We start from the raw sequence: 25,098 nt of genomic DNA, 5'->3' as shown, positions 1-25,098 counted from the left end.
TTATTTCAAAAAAATGTATTTACATTGTAAGAAATAAAACAATGATTATAAATAACATTTAGGATAATTTAATATATCTCTTATAAATATAACCAAGAACACACTATATAATATTAATAATAGTAATAATAATAACAACAACAACAATAATAACACTTATTATTATTATTATTAAATATGTTTACATTTTATGTAAATGCCAAATACCTATATCCATTAAGCGGAAAGAAATAAAATGCCTGTATGATACTACATAACTATGCAAAGTGTTTTTACCACAGTCTCTAGAAAGAATCTGTCTCAGTTACACTTTGAGACGAAGCACACAGACATATCCTCTGACACTGTCTCTATTTACAGAAGTCATAAGTAGCCTTGAATTTGACACTCTCTGACTTACACTTCCAGGCAGCCAGCAAACGCTTCCTTTGGTTTCTTCATTTGGGCTCTTTATTATAAGGTGCATTCTATTAGCTATTTTACTGTTAAAAACTTACTATGCAGATAATCAAAGACCCAAAAGTATTAAAATGAAAATAACACCTATGTAAATTTTAAACAAACATACTAGTAGAATGTTAAGTTCTTAATCTGTTGGGGTTTCCAGATGTGATGATATTACTTAAATTAAACTAATAAAAACCTGTTACCCTATTGAAATTGAAAACCCTACTGTAAATTCCAGTTAATTTAGTTATCTGGTTTATATCATAGCTGAGCACTGTAACTGAGCATTGTTTGATACACTTCAATTTAAAGGTGATAAAACATTCTTCTCAGTGACATAACTGTTCACATATCTGACATTAAGGCAGTTCATGCCTGCAGCATTGTTTCACCTCATTATTCACACAACAATGACCCACAAATGCTAATTATAGCCAACAAGATATAGATCAGCCAGATACATACAGCATAAGGTGAGGCAGTACATTAAATGTTAGTGCATTAAATGTTAGTGTGTTGTGCTGTTTTTCAAAACCCAGATAAAGATGGCAAACATCATCTGTCCACATCTATTACTCTTACACAGTCATAGGACAAAAAATTAATAACATTAAGATGTTGGGTATGGTCACTCTTTTGTTACTCACAATAGAGCATTATAAAATCTTGACTTGCAAAATAAGCTTTTTAACTATTCAAGCTTACATCTTATGCATGCATTCGTAAATCACATCCTGTAGGCTATATATGACTGTTCAGTTGTAGGCTACAACATCTCAGATTTGTTTATGTTCACATTAAAAATGTATATAATTGAATAAAATTCTAGGATTTATAATTTAATCTATGAACTCTCTTACATATTTTATCATCTTTAAATATATGTGTTGGCAGGTAACCCATCATTGTCCCAGTTTCGAGTAGAAATGGTGGTTCACTGTTGCATAAGTTTTTGTTGAAATCTGACGTGACATCATTCACCACGTCATGTTTGTAGTCCTTGCAAATAGTAGCTAAACTACAGTATCCTCCGGGTTTCTGTACCACCAACACTATTAAAAATCTTACAGCATCATCAATATAATAATAATATAAGAACAAACTGTGAAAAACACATCTGTTTATTGTTTATTATCTTTTATTAAATGTTTCTTATACAGCAAAGCAGCGCTGTAATACTGTACAAAATCCTAAATGTCAAATGGATTGTTCTGTAGCAGAGTCTCGTGAGGATGTGTCTGAATCCACGCCCTCCAAACACGCGCTGCTTATTCCTGCGGAATGGCAGTAAATAGTGTAGCGGTATACGAGGGGCGGAGCCTGAGCCTCTAACTCCACATCCATCACAATAATCTCTAGCTCAGGATCTGAAAGGCTAAACCAACATGTCGATGAGTGTGGAGCAGGAAGGCATTAACACGGACACAGTACTGCGGTATTATTGTTTTTAGGCCCGTAGGAGACTCTTTGATGGATTTACCGCGCTTTACTGAGCAGTGAAGGATCCCGACAGCAAGTAACTTATGCCAGACGTGCAGAATGATCATCAGCTTCTTGTGTGTATGGATAATCACGCTTATAAAAGCATCAGGATTTGATCAACAACGCGTGTAGGTAAGCTATGCTTGTTTTATAATGGCTCTACCTCAAGACCTAGTGATCTGACTAACCGGACAGCATATTTCAACATGATCATAGGCGCGTTGTAATGTCCAAAAATGCGGCATTGAGCAGGTCACCGGATGCGCATGCGTAGTAACAGGTGTAAAGGCATGCTGAGCGCATTTCTGTTTTTGTTTATCATCTCATTTTAACAAAATACATTGCAATATCACAGTGACTCCTATGTCACACCTTGCTCATGGAAGAAAACCCAACTATTTACATAAATGTAGGCTAAGTACACAGTGAAAGAATGATATCACACTCTGTGTTTCAGTGTGCGTTCACAAAGACTAAAAAAAACGACTTTTCATTGTGTCAGAAGAATCTTTATTTTTCGAAATCTATAATAATATTTTAACTACTGGAAAACCCTTATTAGATGTTTTATTTTGATTTTGTTTTCTAATATTAGCAGTAGCAAAATGTGTAATTGTAGTATGCAGTAGCAGCAATTGATGATAACTATAAACTAGTCAATTAGTTTCTTGTACTGTAATGTTTACAGCACTGATAGGATAAATGTGTGTCCCAACAATACATGTTCTTCAGAAAACACTTTTTTTCTTAGAAAATTATTTTCTTTTACAAGCTTTATGGCATGCTGTTACACGTTCTGCATTCCCAGCGATAAGGGGTAGGAAATCAGCATCATTGCTGCAGCTGCCTACAGCCCATCATCTTCATGCAGTAGCCATGGCAATGGTCCAGCATTTACAGTAATATACTGCGACACTGCGGCAACAAGTTCCATGTTTTTTCTTCACCCTGGACACAAAGGGGTCTAAATGGAGGTTTGCCGCTTAACACAGATTTCTGTGTACAATCCTCATCAGTGACACAGCTTAACCTCCTACATAAAGCTTGCTGCAATACATGCTGTCTCTGATAACTCAAGTTTAAAGATATTCTCACCACAACACTGACAGGACATATATATAAATATGTATGTTCAATTGATGAATAACTAATTATATAGCCTAATACTCATAACGCAATACAGAAGGAATGTCAAGTTGTACATATTTTATAAGTTTAGGCAAATGTGCATCACTATTGTTTAAAAATCAAGTAGCCTGTCTATTTATGTACAAATAACTTTGGCTGGGTTTTCACAAGTACTGTAGGGTCACATATAGGCTATATGAATTTTATAAAGATGCAAGATAAGTGCAAAATTTGCGCACTGATTATTAATAAAATCTATTCAACTAGACTCGAAACTAGTTGAATGGTGCAGAAATGGCATAAAGTAATGTCACAAGAGTAAATATAAAATCAAAAAGGATGATGTAAGCATAATTTTTACAACCAGCTGTCTTATCCCAGGTAACCCGTCCATTTGAGAGAAAGACAGAAAGTCCATAGAAAAGTCCATTATTACAGAAGAGAGGGAAATAATGTCTAGAGCATTGCCATTGCAAGACCATTAGATCTGATCATTGTGATTATGTGTCTTAACAATAAAATAGGTAAAAGCACCACTTATAAGACTGTGTAACATTGTGCCTGGTGTAAATGTAATAGGCAAATAGAAGTAACTGGACACTACTATTGCTGTCTGCAAGAATAAAATGTTTTTGTTTCTATATGTTTTTGTTCTGATGGTTCTGCAGGCAAAAGCTAGATATGGTGATCTGAGCTATAAACTTTCTGGATCATACCTATTGTTTTCTGCCAGTGAGGAAATATATGCCAGGGCGGCAATAAAAAAACACACTCCTTGCTGAGCTGAATTCTCTTCATGTACAGGTTCCTGGGCTGTCAAGCTGTTGTAAAAAAGCGGAAAGCTGTTTCATATCTACAGACTTGTTTGGCCTACACAAATTGCAGTAGCTCAGCAACTGGCCCTTTTCTTGTTTTCTGCTTTTGGAATAGTTTGTGGGAAGCTTAAAGGCAGAAGTATGCTCCACTTTTTATGGTCCGCGTATGTGAATGTGAAATAATTTTCAGTTTATTTTTATTTTTTTTACAGCAAAAGAGGCATAAGATGTTAGTTGGCCTCAAATCTACTAGTTCAAAAATCTACAATCTACAATAGGACTCATTCAGATTATTAGTATTTGGTTAGTTGAAGCAGTAAAAGTCCAAGCAGGTTCAACTACTATAAATCTAAAGAAATTATAAGGTATACTCTCAGGTAACCATGTGACTGTGTTAAGGTATGTAGTTTTGAAAGAACAAACATTTCCTCCTGGCCTGTAATTGTTATAATATAATCTGTTAACCTATTAAAAAATGCTCTTTATTTCTAATAGGAGGTCTTGTTATACCTAATTTATATCAAATGGCTATTGTAATCTGAAGTATCATTTAACAACATATTTTTTTTTTCAAATCTTTAACCCAATCATTCTTTCTCTCTCTTCTCTATAGGTCTTCCTTTGTTAGCCATTGTTTTACCTCAGTGCCTATCCTGCAGAGTCCTTATGGATAACCCCCTTCAGTGACTTTCCTGGAAAGGCTAAGGAGAGTAATGGATTTATTCTTCTATCTGCATCCCTATTCTTATTGCCGGTGTGCCTGGATGCAGATGAATCCACACAAACAGAGGAGGCAGAGTGTGATTATCGTCATAGTAACAGCTGGACCAATAAAGCAATGTGCTGCAACTTGTGGCTAGATGTCAAATGCTCACGTTAAATTAAAGGCCACTGCGTTGAACGATTGACTCATATCCCAATGGTGTGCCGTCAAATTCTGCCTACTGAACAATTTCCAGTGCAATATAACAGTTTCTCTCAGTTTGTATTGCCACTAGAGCACTCTGGGGTTGTCTGCGATGTCAGATACCGGGACTGCTTGGCACTAATGTTGCCCAAGACAGATACATCAACCTCAGGTTGCTTGAGTAATTGACTCCGGCTGTCTGCTGGAGAGGGTCAGGCTCCAATCTTATGGCATGGGTCAAACTGTTTAAAAAGCCTGGCGGCAGCATGGCTGGTTCTGGTGCCTATAGCGGGACTGGGCTAAGCAAGTCCTACCAGCCAGGCAGCATGATCTCTCTCGCCCTGACCAAAGGTCTTCTTAATGAGCCAGGTCAGAACAGCTGTTTTCTAAACAGTGCTGTGCAGGTAAGTGAAGTATTAAGAATACATGCAGGTGGATGTTTTATTCAAAACTTAAATATTCTATCCATGTGTCCGAAAAGACCTACTTCGCTAAAGTATGTGAAAATCAGTACAGTATGTTAAAATAAATGGGAGGCCCTCAGTATGCAAAAAGTATGCTAGAAATATCTAGTAGGTCTTCTTATGCAGAGATTTAGTTGTCTGGGGCATTTTCCTGTCCCATAAGGCCACAAGAGCTGAGAAGTCAACAAAATAGTTTTTAATAAAATAAAAATACTGGAAACCAGGCAGCTGTTTGTACACCTGCAAGAACTTTATTCCTGGTGGTCTATGTTTAAGTAAGTTAATTTAACGGCTTTTGTTAGTACATCATAGGCCAAGGAATTTGAATGTAAAGAAATACTGGTGATGTAATTTCAGAATGCACCAAGTAATTGTGGAGAATGCTAGAAATAATAATTAATTAATAATTAATTATAAAATCGGTAGTAGTATGCAGAACACAGCAGGATGGAACATGGTGTATTATGAAAGGCAGATTACAAATTAAAGACTAGTTTCTTTCAGGTTCTTTGGCAGCTTGACATCTTCAGGAGGAGCCTACGACAGCTCTCTGGCCATTTCTGCCTGGGTGATGCCTGTATTTTCTGTGCTTTAAAGGTGAATACATAAAGGCTATGTCACAACCTAGTGTAAATTGCTTCTTAGACAACATTGTTTGGCATCATTAAAAGGATAGTTCGGCCAAAAATGATATTAAACCCATGATTTACAAACCCTCAAGTCGTCCGAGATGCATATGTCAATCATTTTACAGACGAACACTTGTCAGTTATTTTAGAAAATGTCCTAAATTTTCTGTTTATAAAATGCAAGTATATGGGGTCCACCTCCTTTAAGTCCAAAAAACATGCATCCATCCTTCACAAAAGTAATCCAACCAGCTCCATGGGGTAAACAAAGGCCTTCTAAGGGTAATCCGTGTGGTTTTGACGTAGAAATATCCATATTTAAAACTTTATAAATTAAAATAACTAGCTTCCAGTAATGGCAACATCTTAGCTGCCTCCGCATTCAGGAGAGAGTATCTGCATATACTGTACACACTTTTTTAGTGACGTATGACAAATGAGGAGGGCGGAGATGGTGGCGTTACTGGATATTAAAGAAAAAAGCTTGTGAAGACCTTTTCCATTTATGCATTTGGCTGACACTTCCAAAGCAACTTACAGTGCCATTCAGTCTGTGTGTTCTCATGAGAGACCTGTAGTTATTATAAGATTATAATTTTTAATAATTAATTCAGTAAATAAAAGTATAGGCTGAAAATTGGTATAATTAAGATTAATCTTATTACATATTTCAAGATTACTGACTCTTATTATTTTACATTAAAGCCCCAATATGTAAGATTTTTGTAATAAAATATCCAAATATTCTCCCATAATTTTTAATCTTCTATTAATCTCCCACTGGCTATATTTGATATTTGCTACACTCACCTCCGGTAAAGCAGGCGACAATATAATTGTAACATATCATTTAAACGACTAATAACCACAATAAAACAAGAAGAAAACCGCTTCCCAAGGAAGGGTGGAGGATGACAAGTCGCTGCGAAACTTGCCATTGTTGCCTATCAATGAAGTAATATCCACGCTATCCTCAGTTCTCCGCTTGTAGAAACTATGGGAACAAGTGGAATAAAGTGGAAGTGGATGTTATACAATGGCTTAAAATAATGTAATCAAACGTACAGCAAATAAAAAATGTATCCGTTACTGTGTGACTAAATTCATAGCGCGTCTGTACCATCTTAATATAATGGCTGAATATTATAAAATAAACATTTAAAACCTTTGTTAAATAAAAGTGTGTAATGTGCAAGAAAACAGCATTATAAATTGTTTTGTATTAAAGGGGATATACAGTTTTATTACATTTTTTAATTTATGCAATTACTTAAAAAAGTGGATGCAAAAATGATGCACTATATTGTTAAGTAAATCCAGTGTATTATTTTTTAATGTGTATAAGGCAGCTTGTCCAGGCAGGAGACCCAGTGTCCTAAACCTTTAAAGGAGCATTTCACCAGTGGAAACATTAATTAAATTTATTACAAATGTGTCTTATTTGTAGTCGAAATGTAACATACATTTTGAATTTGGTGTCTATTTGACCGAGAAAAGGGGCGTTTGTAGTCTCACCCCCTCAACAAAGATATTGCACTTCCTTCTTTCAATGATGCAAAATGATGATTTGACCATTCAGAAACATGACTGGGGTTCTAATTATACAAAGCTTAATGGAAATGGGTGAAGTGTCCCTTTAAATGAAGTGTGTTTAACCAAGTTTGGGAGCATGATCATGTACTGTAATCCAACCAATTAGTATGAGATGTGGTCCATATAAATAGCCATCTCTAACCTCTGTCCCATGACAGTTTTGCAGCATCCCTATGCCACTTCATCGGCTGGTACCTATACCAGTCAAGGAGGGGGTGTACTCTGGGTTTGAGCCAAATTCCTAGCCGGGGCCCTTCCCTGAACGGCATGCCAAATATGCTTTCATTATCATATTTGATTACATGTTAGTGCAAAGTTGTGAACTCCAGGTTTGTATTACATGTCTGATTGGGGTGGAGCTGTTCTCTGCAGAACATAGGGTCTCCAGTAGCAGGAATGAAAACCACTGATATAAGAGGGACGCACAAAATGTGCAGTGTTTGAACTGAGAACCACTGCAGTAGACTGAGTCAGCTTACCAATGTTGGTTTTGAGACACAGCCAAACTCACTAAAATCTGAGCACTAAACATGACACATTTATTACGGTGTTTTGACTTTTTTTCTTTTTACTAGTTTTAAATTATGAGTTTGGGAGTGTGAGGCTTATGAAAGTTTTTGTTTCTTTCTGCAGAGCATTTTCTCTCAGTTCCAACAGAGTCGAGAACGAGCTCTGCCATCAGACACCCTGCGGCATGCTCTGGCAGAGACCTTTAAAGATGAGCAGCGCTTCCAGCTGGGCCTCATGGATGATGCTGCAGAGTGTTTTGTATGTTTAAAGTCATATGCATTTGGAAAGGTTAAAGTGGTTTATACATCATCACTATGGCAAAACAACACACTGAAAATGTATCAAGGTCATTGCTGACAATGACATTTACTTGTTGTGACCATTAGTCATGTGGTCGGTCAGTGATCTGTTTAGATTCATGAGCTCTGCCAAAACAATCCCATGGCAATTTGTATGTATTTTATGAGGTGGCTAATTTTCTAATAGTGGTTCATTTTATACAATTAATTTTGTACTAATTAATACGAATTAGCCAACTCGTAAAACACACTGCGTAGGAATTTCTGTGAGATCAGGTTGACTCTGTTTTAAAGTAAAAACTGCACAACATACTAAGTAACTAAGTAACACCTTTTCTGGCCTTTAATGGTTTTCCTGTCTACTTGCATGACTAGCAAATAAAAATTAAAAAAAAGTAAAAGCAATCAAACGTAATCTGAAATCTAAGTGATAATGCAATTCTGCTGTTTTACCCTGAATAATTATAGCAGTATTTTCATATTCACTTTCATCTACAAGATGAACTTCTTTTGTTGCTAATAATAATGATTATGATAAAAATAACTGTAACAACTGTCAGGTTTCTGCTAAGAATAACTACTAAGATGGCTGTCACATACAAAATCATTGATCATTGTTGTTTTTTCGGTACGTTTTGGGAAACAGGAGAACATTCTAGAAAGGATACACCTGCACCTTGTTTCTGACTCAGCCACAGAAATGTGTACTTCCAAATCTTGCATCACCCACCAGAAGTTTGCCATGACTCTCTATGAACAGGTACTTTGTCTCATGTATTTTTTTCAATGGTTTCTTTCATTGTTAATTAAACTTAGCTAGAGTTGTCACACATTTATTTATCTTCAAAGATTTGCCCAGATTTACTAGGGCAAATTAGCCTGAGAGCGCGATGGCAGAGGAAATTTCTGCAAGTGATTTTCTGACAAAGCTCACATTAAATGACACAGATGGAAAAATCTAATTTCCATAATGACCAATGCAATTTACCAATTACTGTAGGGTTTAAGACGTGCTTTTTATGCATTACACAATGACGCCACACCAGTAAGTTGATGAGCGCACATCTTAGGAAATCGTTTTGTGTAATTCATTATTCTCCTATAAATTTAGCACCTGAAAGAGAAACTCCTACAAATGCATACAGTGGTGTAAAAAATCTTTGCCCCCCTCCAGATTTCTTATGTTTTCGCATATTTGTTACACTTTAATGTTAATTTGTCAGATCACTAAACAACAGTGAACACAACATACAGTTTTTAAATGGTTTTCATTATTAAGGGAAAACAAAATTCAAAACTACATGTCCCTGTGTGAAAAAGTGTTTGCCCCCAAACCTATCAACTGGTTGGTCCACCCTTATAAGCAACAACTATAAACAAGCATTTGTGAAAACTTGCAATGAGTGTGTTACAATGCTGTGGGAGAAATTTGGATTCAGGACAGCACTTTGACTTGGCCACTCCAAAGTCTTCATTGTGTATTTCTTTAGCCATTCAGAGGTGGACTTGCTGGTGTGTTTTGGATCATCGCTTAAGCTTGAAATCATGTAAGGATATTCTCACCAAGATTACTCACATCGGTTTCTCCCAGACCACCTTAAAGTCGCCATGAAACGGAAGTAGGAAGTAGGGATTGCCCTTTTTCCCCCGTGGTGACGTATATCAGAATGAAACGGGTTCTGGAATGAAATAAGGCAGGGCTGGATTTGAATTTGTCCATCGAGATCTGATTGGATCGTTTGAAGTTGGGTCGTGTTGCTAATTGCTAATCGCTGCGATCTTCTCCCGGACCCCGCCCACCTGCCATACCATAAGACCGGAAGTGAAGAGAGATCGTTTTGAGGAGGGGAGGAGATTTGCATTTTTGATGAAAGATTAAGAGCACACACAAATTTAGTTTTTCATTTCTATTTTATTGCGACCTTAAATGTCACTTATAAACTGGATATGAAATGCTAATTTTTACATCTGGTCTTGTTTGATATCATTTGAAATGTCTCCAGGGGTGCAAACTTGTCACCTTTCTGCGAAATTCGCCGTTTTTGATCCAAAATAGGTCATTCTTGTGATTCGTCTAGATCCGATGAGTTTTTGAAAATGAAGGGTGAGGGGGGTCTGCGACAGGGTAGCAGTAAATGAAATTATGAAAATCATGTCCAGCTATTGTGGTAACGATGTCAAATTACTATCCAGTTTGGCGGGTTATGTTTTACAATTTATAGTCACCTCATTTGCTGCCGAAGTTTAAGCAGTCTGCAGATTGAGCGCACACACTTAACTCATAGTATTTTCTCATTTGAGGTTACGCGCCCTGTGCGCGTGGTCATAAAAGCTTAACATTTGTACACGCACCGCAGTTTTAAATTAAGTGATTTTAAGCTGTTGAAACGCAAACAACAGTGCTATATGCGCTATTATACTTGTTTCTGTTTGAGAGGAGCGTGCAAGCCGCGTATCCGCTTCTTATTAAGCTTGTGAGTATTTTTGCCGCTGTATTAGCCTTAAATACACATATGCCTAAAAATTCCCGGCTTTTGCAAGTGTCCTCATAAACACGACAATTTAGGGCTTAAGAGAAAGTAAACAGTTAAAAGAGAAAACGCATGTGTTAACAGTATATTAGATATGGACTTCAGTCTTAAAGTGGAAGTTACCTAATTTTACTCCTGTCTGTCACTCATGTTAATCAAATAGCATTGAGAGAAATCTCTCACTGCTCTTAACTAAATCACTTTTCTACCTTTAATAACACTTGTACGTCGAATTGTACACAAGTTTGATTCGAGTTGTTTGTTCAGGGTTCATATTCATTCTGTATTAGAGGTATGACTGAACAGAACAGAACATGAATTATTTGTTGTGTACTACTAAATAATAATAAAAATACAAATGTCTGTAACAGTTTAAAAAAAAGGTTGTATTTGTTCACATAAGTATATGCATTATGAACAAAAAATGAACATTATATTGTATATAAGCAATTATTCTTGTTAATGTCATTACAGTAATTGACGTTTGTACTTGATGTTGCATTAACTCATGCTAACAGTTTCAAATTTGATTTAAACTAAAATGCTAAAATCAAATTAAAATGCTAAAATGAATAAGATTTACAATAAATAAATAAATTACAAATTATAATATATGTATGTATGAATGCTTGTGTCTTTGTCACCTTTTTCACACCTGATGAGTTTGCAGCCCTGGTCTCAGTGCAAGTGGTACAATGGTCTCACTCCGATAACAACAGAACTCAATGAACCCCATGATGTTGTGTCTTGGGCAAAGCATCATGTATTTTCATTTACATGAGTAATTTGTAGCCAGATCTCCTACACTGTTACAGTGTATTCTCCTTTTGCCAGGTATGCTATGCTTTTTTAAGATTACATCTGTCTATTGATTTAGGCTTTGTATTTGATTTGGATTGTTAATTGTAAATCTACGACCAGGATTAAGTAGGCGTATCATCTGCCTTTTCATTTGATATGTTTGGTCTGATGAACCACTTACTTTTAATCGATAGGGTTAAGTTTGGTGTATTGTCTGCCTTTTCATTTTCCCATGGTCTGGCAAACCACTTAATTTTAACTACAGGGTTAAATCTTGGTGTATCGACTTCCCTTTATATGATGTGATGTGACATGTAGACAATTTTTTTTTGTTTGGGTCTGTAATGCCTTAAAAGCTTCCTAAAAACCTCTCTCAGATAGCTCTATTAGGGTGGGGGATTTTAAACAAGTGGTTTTGCACCTATTTGGCTCCCCCTACTGGCTTAACTTGCAATCTCATTACTGATTGGCTGACTTTGCTGCCACTCCAAAAATTTAGCCAATTATTTTAAAGTGGAGGGGCAGTTAGATGCCTGTGATGTCATAAGCATCAGTTTTTCAGATTGGGTCGTTTTCTGGCTGACATTTCTAAAAGAGAAATTTCTATGAGACTGAGATGTTTAGCATGTCTAGAACTTTTTGTATGTTTGTGAATGCGGGTAGACTACCATTATTCAACAAAGACAAGGTAAAAATGGTTTTTCATTCTCTGTCCCCTATAATGATTCATTGTGCCGCCCACCACGGTCCTGCGACGTTAGACCAGAAATGTTTTGTCTGCAAGTGTTATTTTTTTACAAAATAGAGTAACGCGAGTAACAAACAGCAATTGTAATTGTGTTACTTAATTAAAAAAAACCTTGTTACATGTTCGTTACTGCTAAAAGTAGTGAAATTATAGTACTGTCACTGTTTTTCACACAGCGCCATGTACTTTTGAATTTTGTTTTCCTTTAACCAAATTTACCCCAAATAGCTGGAAGAAATCTGAAAAAAAGACAAACCAAAGCTTGGGTCTTAGGAGGTTAATAAAAAGAACCTTTTGATAATCTGAAACGGTGAGGTTTGACAAATTTGCAATAACATAAAAAGTCTGGAGGGGGCCAACACTTTTCACACCACTGTATGCATTAAGGTTGCAAAACCACTGTGTCCATGTCTTTTCAGACACTGCGTGTCTTTAGTAAATTCTGACAGTAGTGTTTTAACGGCAAAAGAGGTGTTCCATTTCAAGGTAGCGCAACGCTTTGTCGCCGTAGGGACGCATTGGGAACGTCTTTGTGTGATTGTTGAAGCAAGATGTGTAATCTAGAACTAGAAAGTATAAAAGGACATCTGAAAAGCACAGGCCGTTTCTCAGTATGCATTCTTGTCTGTACTTGTGTGGACTTGTGAAAGATCATCAGTCGTGGCCCAAGTACTGTTCCAAATCCAAGTTCACATCAAGCCAAGTTCACATAACATCCCTGGATGTGTTCTTGATCTGCCACTTTTATCAAGGAGGTGACTTGTTTGGACTTATGACTAAGTTTTCCAGAATGAATTTCGTGTCATCAGCAATGGAGCTTAAAACCTCCACAATAATTAAAATATTACTCTTTCATAAAATGTAGTTTTAAGAGCTGTTTAGGCAAGAATATAGAAGCAGGCTTCTCTCTCTCTGTGTGTGTGTGTGTCTGTCTGTCTGTTTGTTTTTTCAATAAAGCAGGGAATAATAGCTTAAAAATTAGTCAGTCATTTAGAGTTTGTGTTCCTCCTTGTCCATGTTTCATTATGGGCAAGGATACACATTTTGTGTTGTTTGTTAGGAGAATATCACGCATAGTCAGCTCTTGAGGGATCTGACTGTAAGCACTGTGAGAGGCTGTCGCTTTGTGTGCTTCCCTCCCAGCTGGCTGTTTTTGATAAATCTGCACCTCGCGGCTCTGGTCCCGCTGCTGCTGACGCAGTGCAGGGCTTACAGTCGTGGGGTTTACAGTTGTATGTTAAGGAGTGGATTGAGACAGGTTTCACCTCATCTCTTTCCGCAATGTCCAGCACTCTCTCTTGCTTTAGAAGCCTGAGGATCTGGATGATATGAGTGTTATTGTTGTAGAAGATAATTCTCAAGCATCTTCCCTCACATACAATGATTTACTAAAGGCAGTAACTCAGGCTGAAGCCCAACTTAAAATCACAGATTAAAACACTGCCTCAGCGTTGAACTTGCCTTTTTTCCCAGACCTCTCCAGATAGCCATCCAGTTCATGGAAGCATGCCTATACTGCCCGCTTATATTCCCCTCGCTCACTTATGTATTCCAACATTGTGGAGTTTATCATGGGTATGGGGTGATACCTCAGATGAAACAAATGCTGACCAGACCCCCTTCTGCATCGTCCCTTAAGGCCCCGATGCCGTTCACAAAGCCGTGCAGGGTTACTTTGACTTTGAAGGGCAACATATTCATCAGCAGGTCAGGCTGGCGCTTACCTTTACAGTTTTGCAAGCGTTACAGGCTGACCTGTAACGGGATCTTGATGAGAGGGAAGGGTTAATCTTGATAAAATCAAAGAGTTATGTAAGACCATGTATGTCTCTCTTATAACCACCAAAGAAATGGCAAGGGCATTAGGCCATTCTATGGCTGCCCTGCTCAACACTGAGAGGCATCTGTGGCTGAATTTATCTGACATTAAGGCTACTGATATGGCTATTAGAAGCCCTGCTTTCTCCCCTGCCGAAACCCCAGCCCTCCACATCATAGAGAGCCTGGCAGATAGAGAGTCTTACTTCCCGGGCTTTCTTACAAAAGCAATGGGGAACGGGATGGCACTTTCAACCAAAACCAGATAAACAAAGGCAGATCTAAGGACTGTCCTTAATGCAGAAAGGGCTTTAGCCAAGAAAAATACCTGAGGGTCTTTGTCAAGCCCCCCTGGGGGGCTCCCGGCTTATATCGCATTATACGGTACCCATATCCTTCATTGCTCTCAGGAGGCCGCCTTGTCATCACTGCCACCAACAAGAAATAAAAACTTTCTTCTGCAATAGGGCCACCTCACAAGAGAGAGTCCGGTCTTTACAGACAATATTTCTTAGTTTCAAAAAAGACGTAGGGTTGAGTCCAATTTTAGATCTGAGACTTTTGAACCAGAATGTCAGGAAGTTCAAGATACTTACAATAAAACAGGTCATATCACAAATTAGACCGGAGGACTGGTTTGTAAAGATACAGTAGATTTGAAGGACACATATTTCCATACACCCACTGGTTCCTGCGGTTTGCTTTCAGAGGCAAAGCATAGTGATATCGCGTTCTTCCATTCTGCCTAGCTCTTTCACATCACACTTTTAAGGCTAGGCCAGTTTTACACTGTCAAACAATTTCAAAAATTGTTAGGTCTGATGGCCTTCTTAACATGAGACTGTTACAGTGGTCGCACAAAACCAAAGGGTTTTTGTCCCAGGGTCCTGTCTTGGGGGCTCAGTGTTGTTGGACCACACTAATGACAGATGCATCCCTGACAGGTTAGCAAGAGATTATGAAAGGCTGTATGGCCAAAGGTGTACAGAAAAGTCTTCATTAGCAATGTCAAATAAATTATCTAGAAATGGCATTTTCTCCCAGACCTAAAGAACCAGCATGTGTGCTTGTCCACACAGATAACACATTTGGGGATGGCTTATATAAATCATCAGGGGGGTCTGCTTTTATGTCGCTATACAAATTATAATGCCAGATAATGGGTCCATGGCAAACTGCTTTCTCTCAGGGCAGTTTATCTGCCTGGGCATTTAAATCAGGGGGTAAACATCCTGTCAAGACAGGGGCTGAGGCCCAGGGAATGGAGGTTTACCAATTTGCTACAATTCAGTTCAATACATTGTCTGCTCTGTTTTTTCTCACACATACTGTACAGCCCCATTGGGTTTGGACGGTCTGGTACAGATGTGGCCAAGCCAATGTCTATACCAGGGGTCTTCAATTAAAATAGTTGAGGTCCAGAAATTAACCCTCCTCCAAGCCAAGGTCCGGACAATTATGTACTGCACGTAAAAACATAAATTGACGGCTTTCACCAGACTAAATAAATTAGTGTAAATATTTGCTTTTATTGAACAAAATGTAATGTTATCATGTATTCTGAATAATCTCTCTTAATTCATATGGATTTTCTCTCTTAATTTGTACTGTTCCTTTAAATCTATAAAAATGTAAATAAGCTCAAATGAAATAAATGAGGTTAAACTGAGTTTAACTTAAAGATGGAAGCATAATCTTCCTAGTTAAAAAAAAAATCACATTACATTTATGTTAACTTGCATACATTAATCTGACTGAGAACTTTAGTGGGAGAAATTGCTTTGTCCTTTCCAGCTAACATTTTAAATATTATTTTCCTCACTTCATGTCTTTCTTTTCCATCTTAAAATGTTTCACGCAGCATCCATGCACTATTTCCCCATCTGTAACGGGCTTGTTATGCTTTCCTAAAATCCACTGTATTTTCAGTGAACACTCATAGGCTCGTTTTTGGGTGGAAGTGAGTGAGGACCCGTGTGGGTCGCTCATACTGGGCTTTTAGTTCATTTATTTTTCGCACCCTTCCCTCGTACTGCTGAGGGTAAGTTTCTTCAAAGTGTCAATGTTTAGTTTCGTATTGGCGTTTAATGTTACCACTTTTGACAACCGCAACAGACTCCGAGCAAATGAGAAAGAATAAATGCGTATTTTTCCACCCACCTCGAAAAAGAAGTTTTCAGCACCAACTTTCCTAATTTATGAGAATGCCATTGTTTTTCACTCTCTGCTCTCTTCACTGCACATCTGTCTGTGATTGTTTATGTCGGCGCGCAGCACTCAAACCTGGGTCGGTGTAGGACCCAAATAGCGCTACTGAGCTGCCTTTAAGTGCCTGATATAAAAAGGATTTTATAATAACGTTAAAAAGTATTTGCTTTTTTTTATTTCATTGCGTCAAAAGGATTTGCGGTCCGGATCGACGCATCTTGCGGTCCGGATTCGGGGTCCGCCATTTGGTGAACCCTGGTCTATACCTTTCCCCTGATTGTTTTGCTCCAAGGGGTTCTGAGTAGAGTGGTCTTTAGAGGTCTATCAGCAATCTTGGCTTACCATTACCCTTTAGAGATGGTTGTACTATGGGAAAGAACCCACTAATCATTCGCTTCCTTTGTGGCACTAAGAGGCTGAGGCCTTCATATCATTCCAGGGTCCCAGCTTGGGACTTGGCTGTTGTTTTGAAAGGGCTATCTTTGGCATCCTTTGAACCTATTACAATTTCTTTCTCTGAAAACAGTGTTCCTCTTAAGAGAGTAGGAGATATTCAAGCTCTTTCTGTTTCTCCCACGTGCCTAGAGTCTGGCTTTTCGGTACCCTATGTAGGGTTATGTCCCTAAAGGCTAATGTGCCTACGCCTTTTATCTTTTAAGCTGTTTGTGTTCTTCCTTTTAGTACAGTGGACTAGGAAAAGCTCAATTTGATTTGTCCAGTGTGAGCACTGGACGCTTATGTTCAAAGGACTGTTCAGTGGAGGAAAACTGAGCAGTTGTTTACTTTCTTTTTGTTAGCCAAAGAAAGGTGGCCCAGTGATCAAAACAACCTTGAGCAAAAAGATAGTTGCAGCTCTTTTTTATGATGTCTCTGGATTGCCATCTTCTAAGGCCGTCAGGGCGAATTTAACTAGGGGTATAGAGGTCTCTATGGGTTAAATGTCTGGGGTCTCAGTAGAGAATGTTGGTGATGTGGCAGGTTTGTCCTCTCCGCTTACATTTGTAAAAATTTTATGAATTAGATTTGGCATCTATTCCAGGTTCAAGGGTTCTCACGTCTAGTGCTGCTCTTTGAGACACACAGACAGGAATTTTGTTTATAGGAAGCTATGGTGTTGTGGGTATTCCATTCCCAAAGCTTCACTATGATGACACAGTGCTTTATATATTAATCTTTGTCTCTTATGTTTATTTTGACAAAGTTTTATGTTACTTATCAAAGACATTTATTACAATAAATGACCTATCACAATGTTTGGTATGTTTCTGCTTATATATTTCTCACAGTAATTTCTTTTCCTGCTTAGTTTGTTTGTCGTAGTTGTGGGGCATCATCAGACCCTCACCCCTTCACTGAGCTTGTGCACTATGTGTCCTCCACAGCCCTCTGGTGAGTGAAATCATCTAGTAATGTATATCCTGCAGATAAAGTTTATTTTAGTTTATTTATGAAATAATATGTTTATTTTTATATGGATAATGTCATATTGACCCATTTAACATAAAATGCATTCTTAGACCAATCTGAAAGCTAAAAAAGCTGCATTGAAAGTACTTTAAAGTAAATATGTAACCATGTTATGGAAGGGAATAAATCAGCCCAATTTTTTGCCTATGAGGGGTCATGTGATGAGGCATTGTGAAGACCATAAAAATGCACAGGTGTCCTACATAATCAGGTTCTAACTATCATAAGAAAGACTCTGAGACATGTCTGAAGACTGGTAATGAGAAGCAGCAGCTACTAGGTTACACAGGGACATTAAATCTGAATGTTATTCCCACCATGCCATACTAAAAAAATGCCTGCCTAAGAGAGATCATGAGCTGGATGGCCATCTATGGCCACACTGTTGCCTGTAAAAATACGTCCATCGTAATACTGCAACGGCATTTGCACAAATAATTAAGCCACAGATGCTGCTTAGTGGCAAACATATCAGTCATAAAACGGACTGTCTGCTTGGTGGCATGGAGAGCAAGATCTATATGGCCTGATGATGTTCATGCCTTCAAAATGGAAAAATGACATGGTGTTGCATGCACACTTTGAAACTCCACCTGTTGGACTCTGGTTGCTGCAGATAAGTTACAGTAGTTGTGAGCAGAGTTTCCTTATTGTGAAACACTTACAATGAGCACAGTCAACCCCATTGAGAGCTCAACTAGAATTCTATGCTCGCAAACAAGTAAGATTTTACATGTTCTCTCTTAGGAAGCGTGGACGCAGTGGCATACAGTACATATTTTTTATTCCTTGCTTGCCAAACAGTATGACAAACGTTTTTCACAAACAGACCTGTGGTTCCCTTTCAGTCGGTCACTACGACGTCACGTCGAGACCGACGAATTGGGAACTCGCTTAGAGAGACCAATCTGCTCCGAATACTACTAAAACGCCAATGAACTTGGCATTGAGGTATTTGCATAATGCTGGTGCCGCCCCGCCAGGTGCGTATATAAGCCCCAGCTGCAGAATACAAAATTAGCTTTTTATCGCTACGAAAGCGGCGGTATCTGCAACTGAGAAGCTACTCTACTCTGTTGGGATCGATTGCTGAAGTTGATTGGACTGGCAGTACCACAGCGGACGCTCGCAGTATTCCACGGCTCTGCATCTTTTTTGTTTTCAGTTTAGTGTGTGCGTTGCCTCTCCCTGTGCGCATCATCAACTGAGCATCTGAGTGAATTTCCCTAAAAGAGTAATACGGAGAGCTTTGTGCCTTGTTAAAGGCAGCCACTCTCTCGTATATTTGGAGATCAGCGTCCTTTCAGGATTGCTTTTCGTCCTTGCGATCTTGGGTGCGGAAAGTACATTGGTCCGAAGGACGGTCACAAGCGTTGTCTCTCATGTTTGGGCATCGAGCATGCGGAGGCAGCGTTTGCTGAGGGTAAGTGTTCTCACTGCGAGAGCATGTCCCTTGTGGATTTGCGGAGATGGTTGTCTTTGCTCCAGGAAAAGCGCAACCCTCTTCCTGCGAGTGTCGAGCGTTGCAACGGTGCGGCTGTGAGCCTCTCAAAGGATGACCTCCGCATCACTGTGCTGAACCGGCCGGGAGATTCGTCCTCCGGCTCTCAGCCTCCTCGTCCACAGCCAGCAGAGGTTCCAATGGAGACTGCAGCGTTGTGTTCTACGATGTCTGTAGAATCTGTTATGCCTCCCTCCGGGTCCACAGCCTCCGCAACATCCGAGGGTGGGCCCCCTCCCTCTGAAGTGGATCCCGAGGTCCTTCCTCCCTCTGGTCGGGTTGCGATGCCGGAGTGCGATCCGGAGATGGTGGCCGTGTTATCTCGAGCGGCGGAGACCGTAGGGTTAGAGTGGGTTAACCCCCCTCAGCCCGAACCGTCTCGTCTGGATGATTGGTTCTTCAGAGCTGCCCAGGCTTCACAGCCCTCTCCTCCAGTGCCTTTCTTCCCCGAGGTGCACAAGGAGCTGACGAGAACTTGGAAGTCGCCGTTTTCAACCAGATTGCGGCCGTTTCAGCCCTCTCACCTCCCTCACCAGCGGAGCCGCTAAGGGTTACACGGGGATCCCTCCGGTGGAGCGAGGAGTCGCGATGCAGCTGTGTCCGGCCACCGCTGCCTCTTGGAAGGACCGCCCAACCCTCCCCTCCCGTGCTTGCAGACAGTCGTCCGGTTTAACGGGCGCTGCCCACCAGGCATGCAGAGAGGCGGCTTCAGCCCTGCACGCAATGGCGTTGCTGCAGGTTCATCAAGCGAAGGCCTTTAGGGATCTTCACGAGGGAGGACACGATTCGCCTGTCCTCTCGGGGGTCCAGGCTGCCACTGATCTGGCATTCCGCGCAACGAAGGTGACAGCGCAGGCGATTGGTCGTGCCATGTCCACGCTGGTGGTCCAAGAACGCCACCTATGGCTGTGTCTAGCGGATATGTCGGATGCGGATAAGAACAAGTTCTTAGATGCTCCAGTGTCCCAGACCGGTCTCTTCGGCGAGTCGGTAGAGTCCTTCGCCCAGCAGTTCTCCGCCGCCCAGAAGCAGACGGAAGCGATCGCCCAGATCATGCCCCGGCGCAAGCAACCTGCATCTCGCCCCCCAGCGCCGGCCGGCCCGTCTGCTCCTCGCCGTGGGCGCCCTGCAGCGGCTGCCTCCACCCCCCCAGGACGTCATCCAGGCCACGGAGGGGGAACAGCCGTCGACAGCCCGCCCCGCCTGCACCACCCGCTTCCCGTGGCAAACGGAGGTTGAAGCAACCCTGAGATGGACGACCTGGATTTGGATGGGATCACTCTTCGGGAGACGGTAAACGCACCGCTCCCTCCCCCGGAGGAGGGCCGGGTGGAGAATCTTTGGTTTCGTTTTGTTTCTGTTCCGCCGGCTTTTCAGCCAGCACCCACAAAACCGCAAAAAGAGTGCATTCCTATTCCTTCTCCAGGTCTCCAGAGGATAGAGAGAGACGTGAGCGGGCATTCACATGCTCATCCTCCCTCTCTTCTATCGCCAGTGGGTGTTTCTCGGAGTCTGCGCTCTCCGCTGAGGAGACCAGACGACCCTCACCGGAGTCTGCTCTCTCCACTCAGGAGACCAGACGACCATCACCCTCAGCGGGCTCAGGTCAGTGTCACACACACACACTGTAGATGTTTGCGCTCTCACAGCACACGCACCGGCAGTCTCACCTGTTCCGCTTCGCTGCCCCACCGCTGGAACACCGGTAGTGCCGTTAATTCCTCTTGTGCGGTCTCTGGGTGCTTGGCTTCAGCTTCCCAGCCCTTCTCGTTGGGTTTTACGCACGGTCCGCCTCGGTTATGAAATACAATTCAACTGGAACACACCCAAATTCGCGGGCGTTCGTTTCACCACGGTGAAAGCATCCGTTGCACATGTACTGCGTGCAGAAGTCGATGTCCTGCTGGCGAAGGACCAGATCGAGCCGGGATGAGGTCAGGGTTTTACAGCCCGTATTTCATTGTACCGAAGAAAGAAATATTTCAATCGATTCGCCCCCAAGATTGGTTGGCAGCAATAGACCTGAAAGACGCGTACTTTCATGTGTCCATTCTCACTCGTCACAGGCCGTTTCTCCGCTTTGCGTTCGAGGGGCGGGCATATCAGTACAAAGTTTTACCTTTCGGACTGTCTCTCTCTCCCTGTGTGTTCACAAAAGTAATGGAGGCGGCGTTAAAGCCCCTGAGAGAGAGCGGCGTTCGCATTCTAGCTTACATCGACGATTGGCTTATAATAACGAATTCTCGGCAGACGCTTTGCGAGCACAGAGATTTAACGCTTCGGCATCTCCCCCGTTTGGGTCTTCGAGTCAACTGGGAGAAGAGCGAACTCTGCCCCATGCAGAGGATCTCTTTTCTTGGTATGGAACTGGACTCCATCGATTTATCGGCGCGTTTAACAGAAGCGCGCGTCCAGTCAATTCTGACTTGCCTCGGTTCATGTCGAGGGAAGAATGCGGTCTCGCTGAAACAATTCAAAAGCTCATGGGGCATATGGCAGCAGCCGCGGCTGTGACACCGCTCGGGCTGCTCCATATGAGACCGTTTCAGCGTTGGCTTCATGATCGAGTCCCGAGGAGAGCGTGGCGCACCGGCATCCACCGTGTAACAATTACACCTGCGTGTCGCCTAACATTCCCCCCGTGGTCAGACCCCGCGTTTCTCAGGGCCGGTGTGCCCATGAGACAGGTCTCTCGGCATGCTGTTGTCCACACGGATGTGTCCGACACGGGCTGGGGTGCCACGTAAGACGGGCTTGCAGCTTCATGGGTGTGGACAGCACCCTAGCTGCACTGGCACATCAATTGCCACGAGTTGTGGGATGTATATCTGGGACTTTTACGCTTCGCTATGGAGCTGCAAGAGAAGGATGTACTAGTTCTCACCGACAACACTGCGACTGTTTCGTATATAACAACCGTCAAGACGGTTTGTGCTCTCGTCACCTGTCGCATCTTGCTCGTCATCTCCTCGTTTGGAGTCAGAAGCATCTGAGGTCCCTTCATGCCATTTACATCCCGGGATCGCTCAATACAGCGGCAGACGCGATTTCCCGAGCTGTGCGCCCCGGCAAATGGCGACTCCACCCCCAGACGGTTCAGCTGATTTGGAAGAAGTTAGGTCGTGTGCAGATAGATCTGTTTGCGTCGCTGGACCATACCACTGTCGCCTATTCTATTCACTAACCGAGGGCAGCTTCGGCGTGGATGCGTTGGCACACAGCTGGCCGCGGGGGATGTGCAAATACGCATTCCCTCCAGTGAGCTTAATTGCACAGACGCTGTGCAAGGTCAGGCAGAACGAGGACACGCCTTACTGGACGACCAGGAATTGGTTTACAGAACTGATGCTCCTCTCGACAGCCCCTCCCTGGCGGATTCCCCTGAGGAAGGACCTTCTTTCTCAAGGAGGGGGCACGTTATGGCACCCGCGCCCCGACCTGTGGGATCTCCATGTGTGGTCGCTGAGCACGGTAGGGTGAGGTGATTTATCGCAAGCGGTCTCTAATACCATCTCTGCAGCGCGAGCGCCGCCCACTAGACGGGCTTATGCGCTTAAATGGAACCTGTTCGTCACCTGGTGCTCTTCGCAACGCAAGGACCCCCGAGAATGCCCCATTAATATCATGCTTTCATATCTTCAAAACCGTTTGGAGCCTAGGCTGTCACCCTCCACCATTAAAGTTGATATCGCTGCTATATCTGCTCATCACTCGCTTATCAACGGCAGATGGGTCGCAAGCATGACTTAGTTATTAGGTTTTTAAGAGGCGCTCGAAGGCTGAACCCTTCGCGCCCTCCCTCTATTCCTCCTTGGGACCTGTCCATGGTGCTGAAAGCCCTGCAGGGACCCCCGTTCGAGCCTTTGCAGTCTGCGAGTCTTAAGTTTTTGTCAATGAAAGCTCTGACCCTGCTAGCATTGGCCTCCGTGAAGAGAGTAGGGGACCTACATGCATTCTCTGTTGACGATTCGTGCCTTCAGTTTGGTCCTGCTGTCTCGAGCGTAACACTTAGACCTAGGCCAGGCTACGTCCCCAAAGTTCCCACCACTCCTTTCAGACATCAGGGGGTGAGCTTGCAAGCGCTGCCCCCGGAGGAGGCAGACCCAACCATGGCTTTGTTGTGCCCCGTACGCGCACAGCGACTTTACGTGGATTGCACGCAAAGCCTCAGGACCTCAGACCAACTCTTTGTCTGTTATGGTGGTCAGCAGAAAGGGAAAGCTGTCACTAAGCAGAGGATGTCTCATTGGATAGTTGATACTATCGCCCTGGCTTATAATCTGCAGGGTATTCCTTGCCCACTTAATTTGAGAGCACACTCCACTAGGAGTGTTGCCTCATCTTGGGCTCTCGCTCATGGTTCCTCACTAACAGACATCTGCAGAGCTGCTGGTTGGGCGACACCTAATACGTTCATTAGATTTTACAGTGTTTGTATCGAGCCTGTCTCCTCTCGTGTTCTTTCCTCATCAGGAGGAGCACGGAGAGCAGACTCGCAAGTCGGCTTGCAGCCTCCGACTGATGCTTCACAATAGTGTCAGTATGGAAGGCCATCAGAACAAAAATGCGTAATGGTTTGAATTGTTCTTCCTCCGCTGCCTTGGCAGCCTATGTTGCGGAGCATTGGCTGTCAGCCTCTCACTAGCTGTATCCTCACGAACCTATGTGTCTGGCTTGGGCTCCACATTGCGTCCCTTAAGCGGGGTTCCCTTGTGAGTATTTTCCGTGGGGTTAATCTTACCAGCCCACGTTTCCCTCAGCAGAGCACTGCTTTGCTTACACAGCCACGGCTGTCCCTTATCAACTAAGTTTGTCTTTCGCCCACCATTAGCACTTAAGAGGGGCGGTGGCTTTCGAAGCGTTCCTATCCCGCTCAGATAGAGCGCTTCCCAGTCGCTGGCACTACTGTGGGGTTAAAGGAACATCTAGGGCCCGGCCTTCTGCCTTATCCTATTTCTCCATCTCCTTAAGTGGAATCAGAGGGCTTTTTGCAGACACTGGAAGACGTGACGTCGTAGTGACCGACTGAAAGGGAATGTCTCGGTTACGTATGTAACCCTCGTTCCCTGAAGGAGGGAACGGAGACGTCACGTCCCGTCGCCACAGGTGCTGCTCCCTGCTGTTTACGGCCGGTCACTTTCTTCCGGCTTTCTCAGCGAAAAAGAAGCTAATTTCGTATTCTGCAGCTGCGGCTTATATACGCACCAGGCGGGGCAGCGCCAGCATTATGCAAATACCTCAATGCCAAATTCATTGCCGTTTTAGTAGTATTCAAAGCAGATTGGTCTCTCTAAGCGAGTTCCCAATTCGTCGGTCACGACGTGACGTCTCCGTTCCCTCCTTCATGAAACGAGGGTTATATCCTTAATCGAGACGTTTTCTCAAGACAAAGAAGCTGGTGATGCCGGTGCCATTTTATGGTCTTCATGATGTGCCCTGTCACGTGATCTGTTGTCGACCAATAATTTGGCATGACTTCACACATGCTTCAGACACCGACTTTCCCAAGAAGCATAAACACCAAGATGCAGTGCTGACTTCCCTTGGAAACAACATTGTTTGAATTAAGGAATTAAAGTTTAAGTTAATACACATTAATGGCTTCCCTATGTGTGTTTTGCTTTTTTGTCAGTCAACAAGTCGAGCGTGTCCTGGAGAAGACAGACAGACTACGCTCAGATATGTTTGGTGAACTGCTGCAGGCAGCCAACACTATTGGGGATCTCCGTAACTGCCCTGTAGGTGGATCA

The 25,098-nt window shown here is 42.1% G+C and overlaps 1 protein-coding gene across 4 annotated transcripts in view; it reads left to right on the top strand.

The window, feature by feature from the left end:
- The first annotated feature begins 1,698 nt into the window (after positions 1-1,698).
- usp53b (ubiquitin specific peptidase 53b) overlaps positions 1,699-25,098 on the top strand; it is a 64,653-nt gene continuing 41,253 nt past the window's right edge. The window contains exons 1-7 of one of the 4 annotated variants that reach the window (XM_065254797.2): positions 1,699-2,061; positions 4,486-5,183; positions 5,748-5,840; positions 8,099-8,233; positions 8,921-9,034; positions 17,687-17,769; positions 24,981-25,086. In XM_065254797.2, the coding sequence (XP_065110869.1) occupies positions 5,007-5,183; positions 5,748-5,840; positions 8,099-8,233; positions 8,921-9,034; positions 17,687-17,769; positions 24,981-25,086 (708 nt within the window). In that variant the 5' untranslated portion in view covers positions 1,699-2,061; positions 4,486-5,006. The remainder of the gene's footprint in view (positions 2,062-4,485; positions 5,184-5,747; positions 5,841-8,098; positions 8,234-8,920; positions 9,035-17,686; positions 17,770-24,980; positions 25,087-25,098) is intronic. The other 3 variants (XM_065254796.2, XM_065254795.2, XM_065254798.2) reach the window with 3 other exon arrangements.

Source organism: Paramisgurnus dabryanus, chromosome 4 (genome assembly GCF_030506205.2).
Source record: "Paramisgurnus dabryanus chromosome 4, PD_genome_1.1, whole genome shotgun sequence".
In the NCBI taxonomy this organism is placed as follows: domain Eukaryota; kingdom Metazoa; phylum Chordata; class Actinopteri; order Cypriniformes; family Cobitidae; genus Paramisgurnus; species Paramisgurnus dabryanus.
This window is presented reverse-complemented; position numbering and strand designations above follow the sequence as displayed.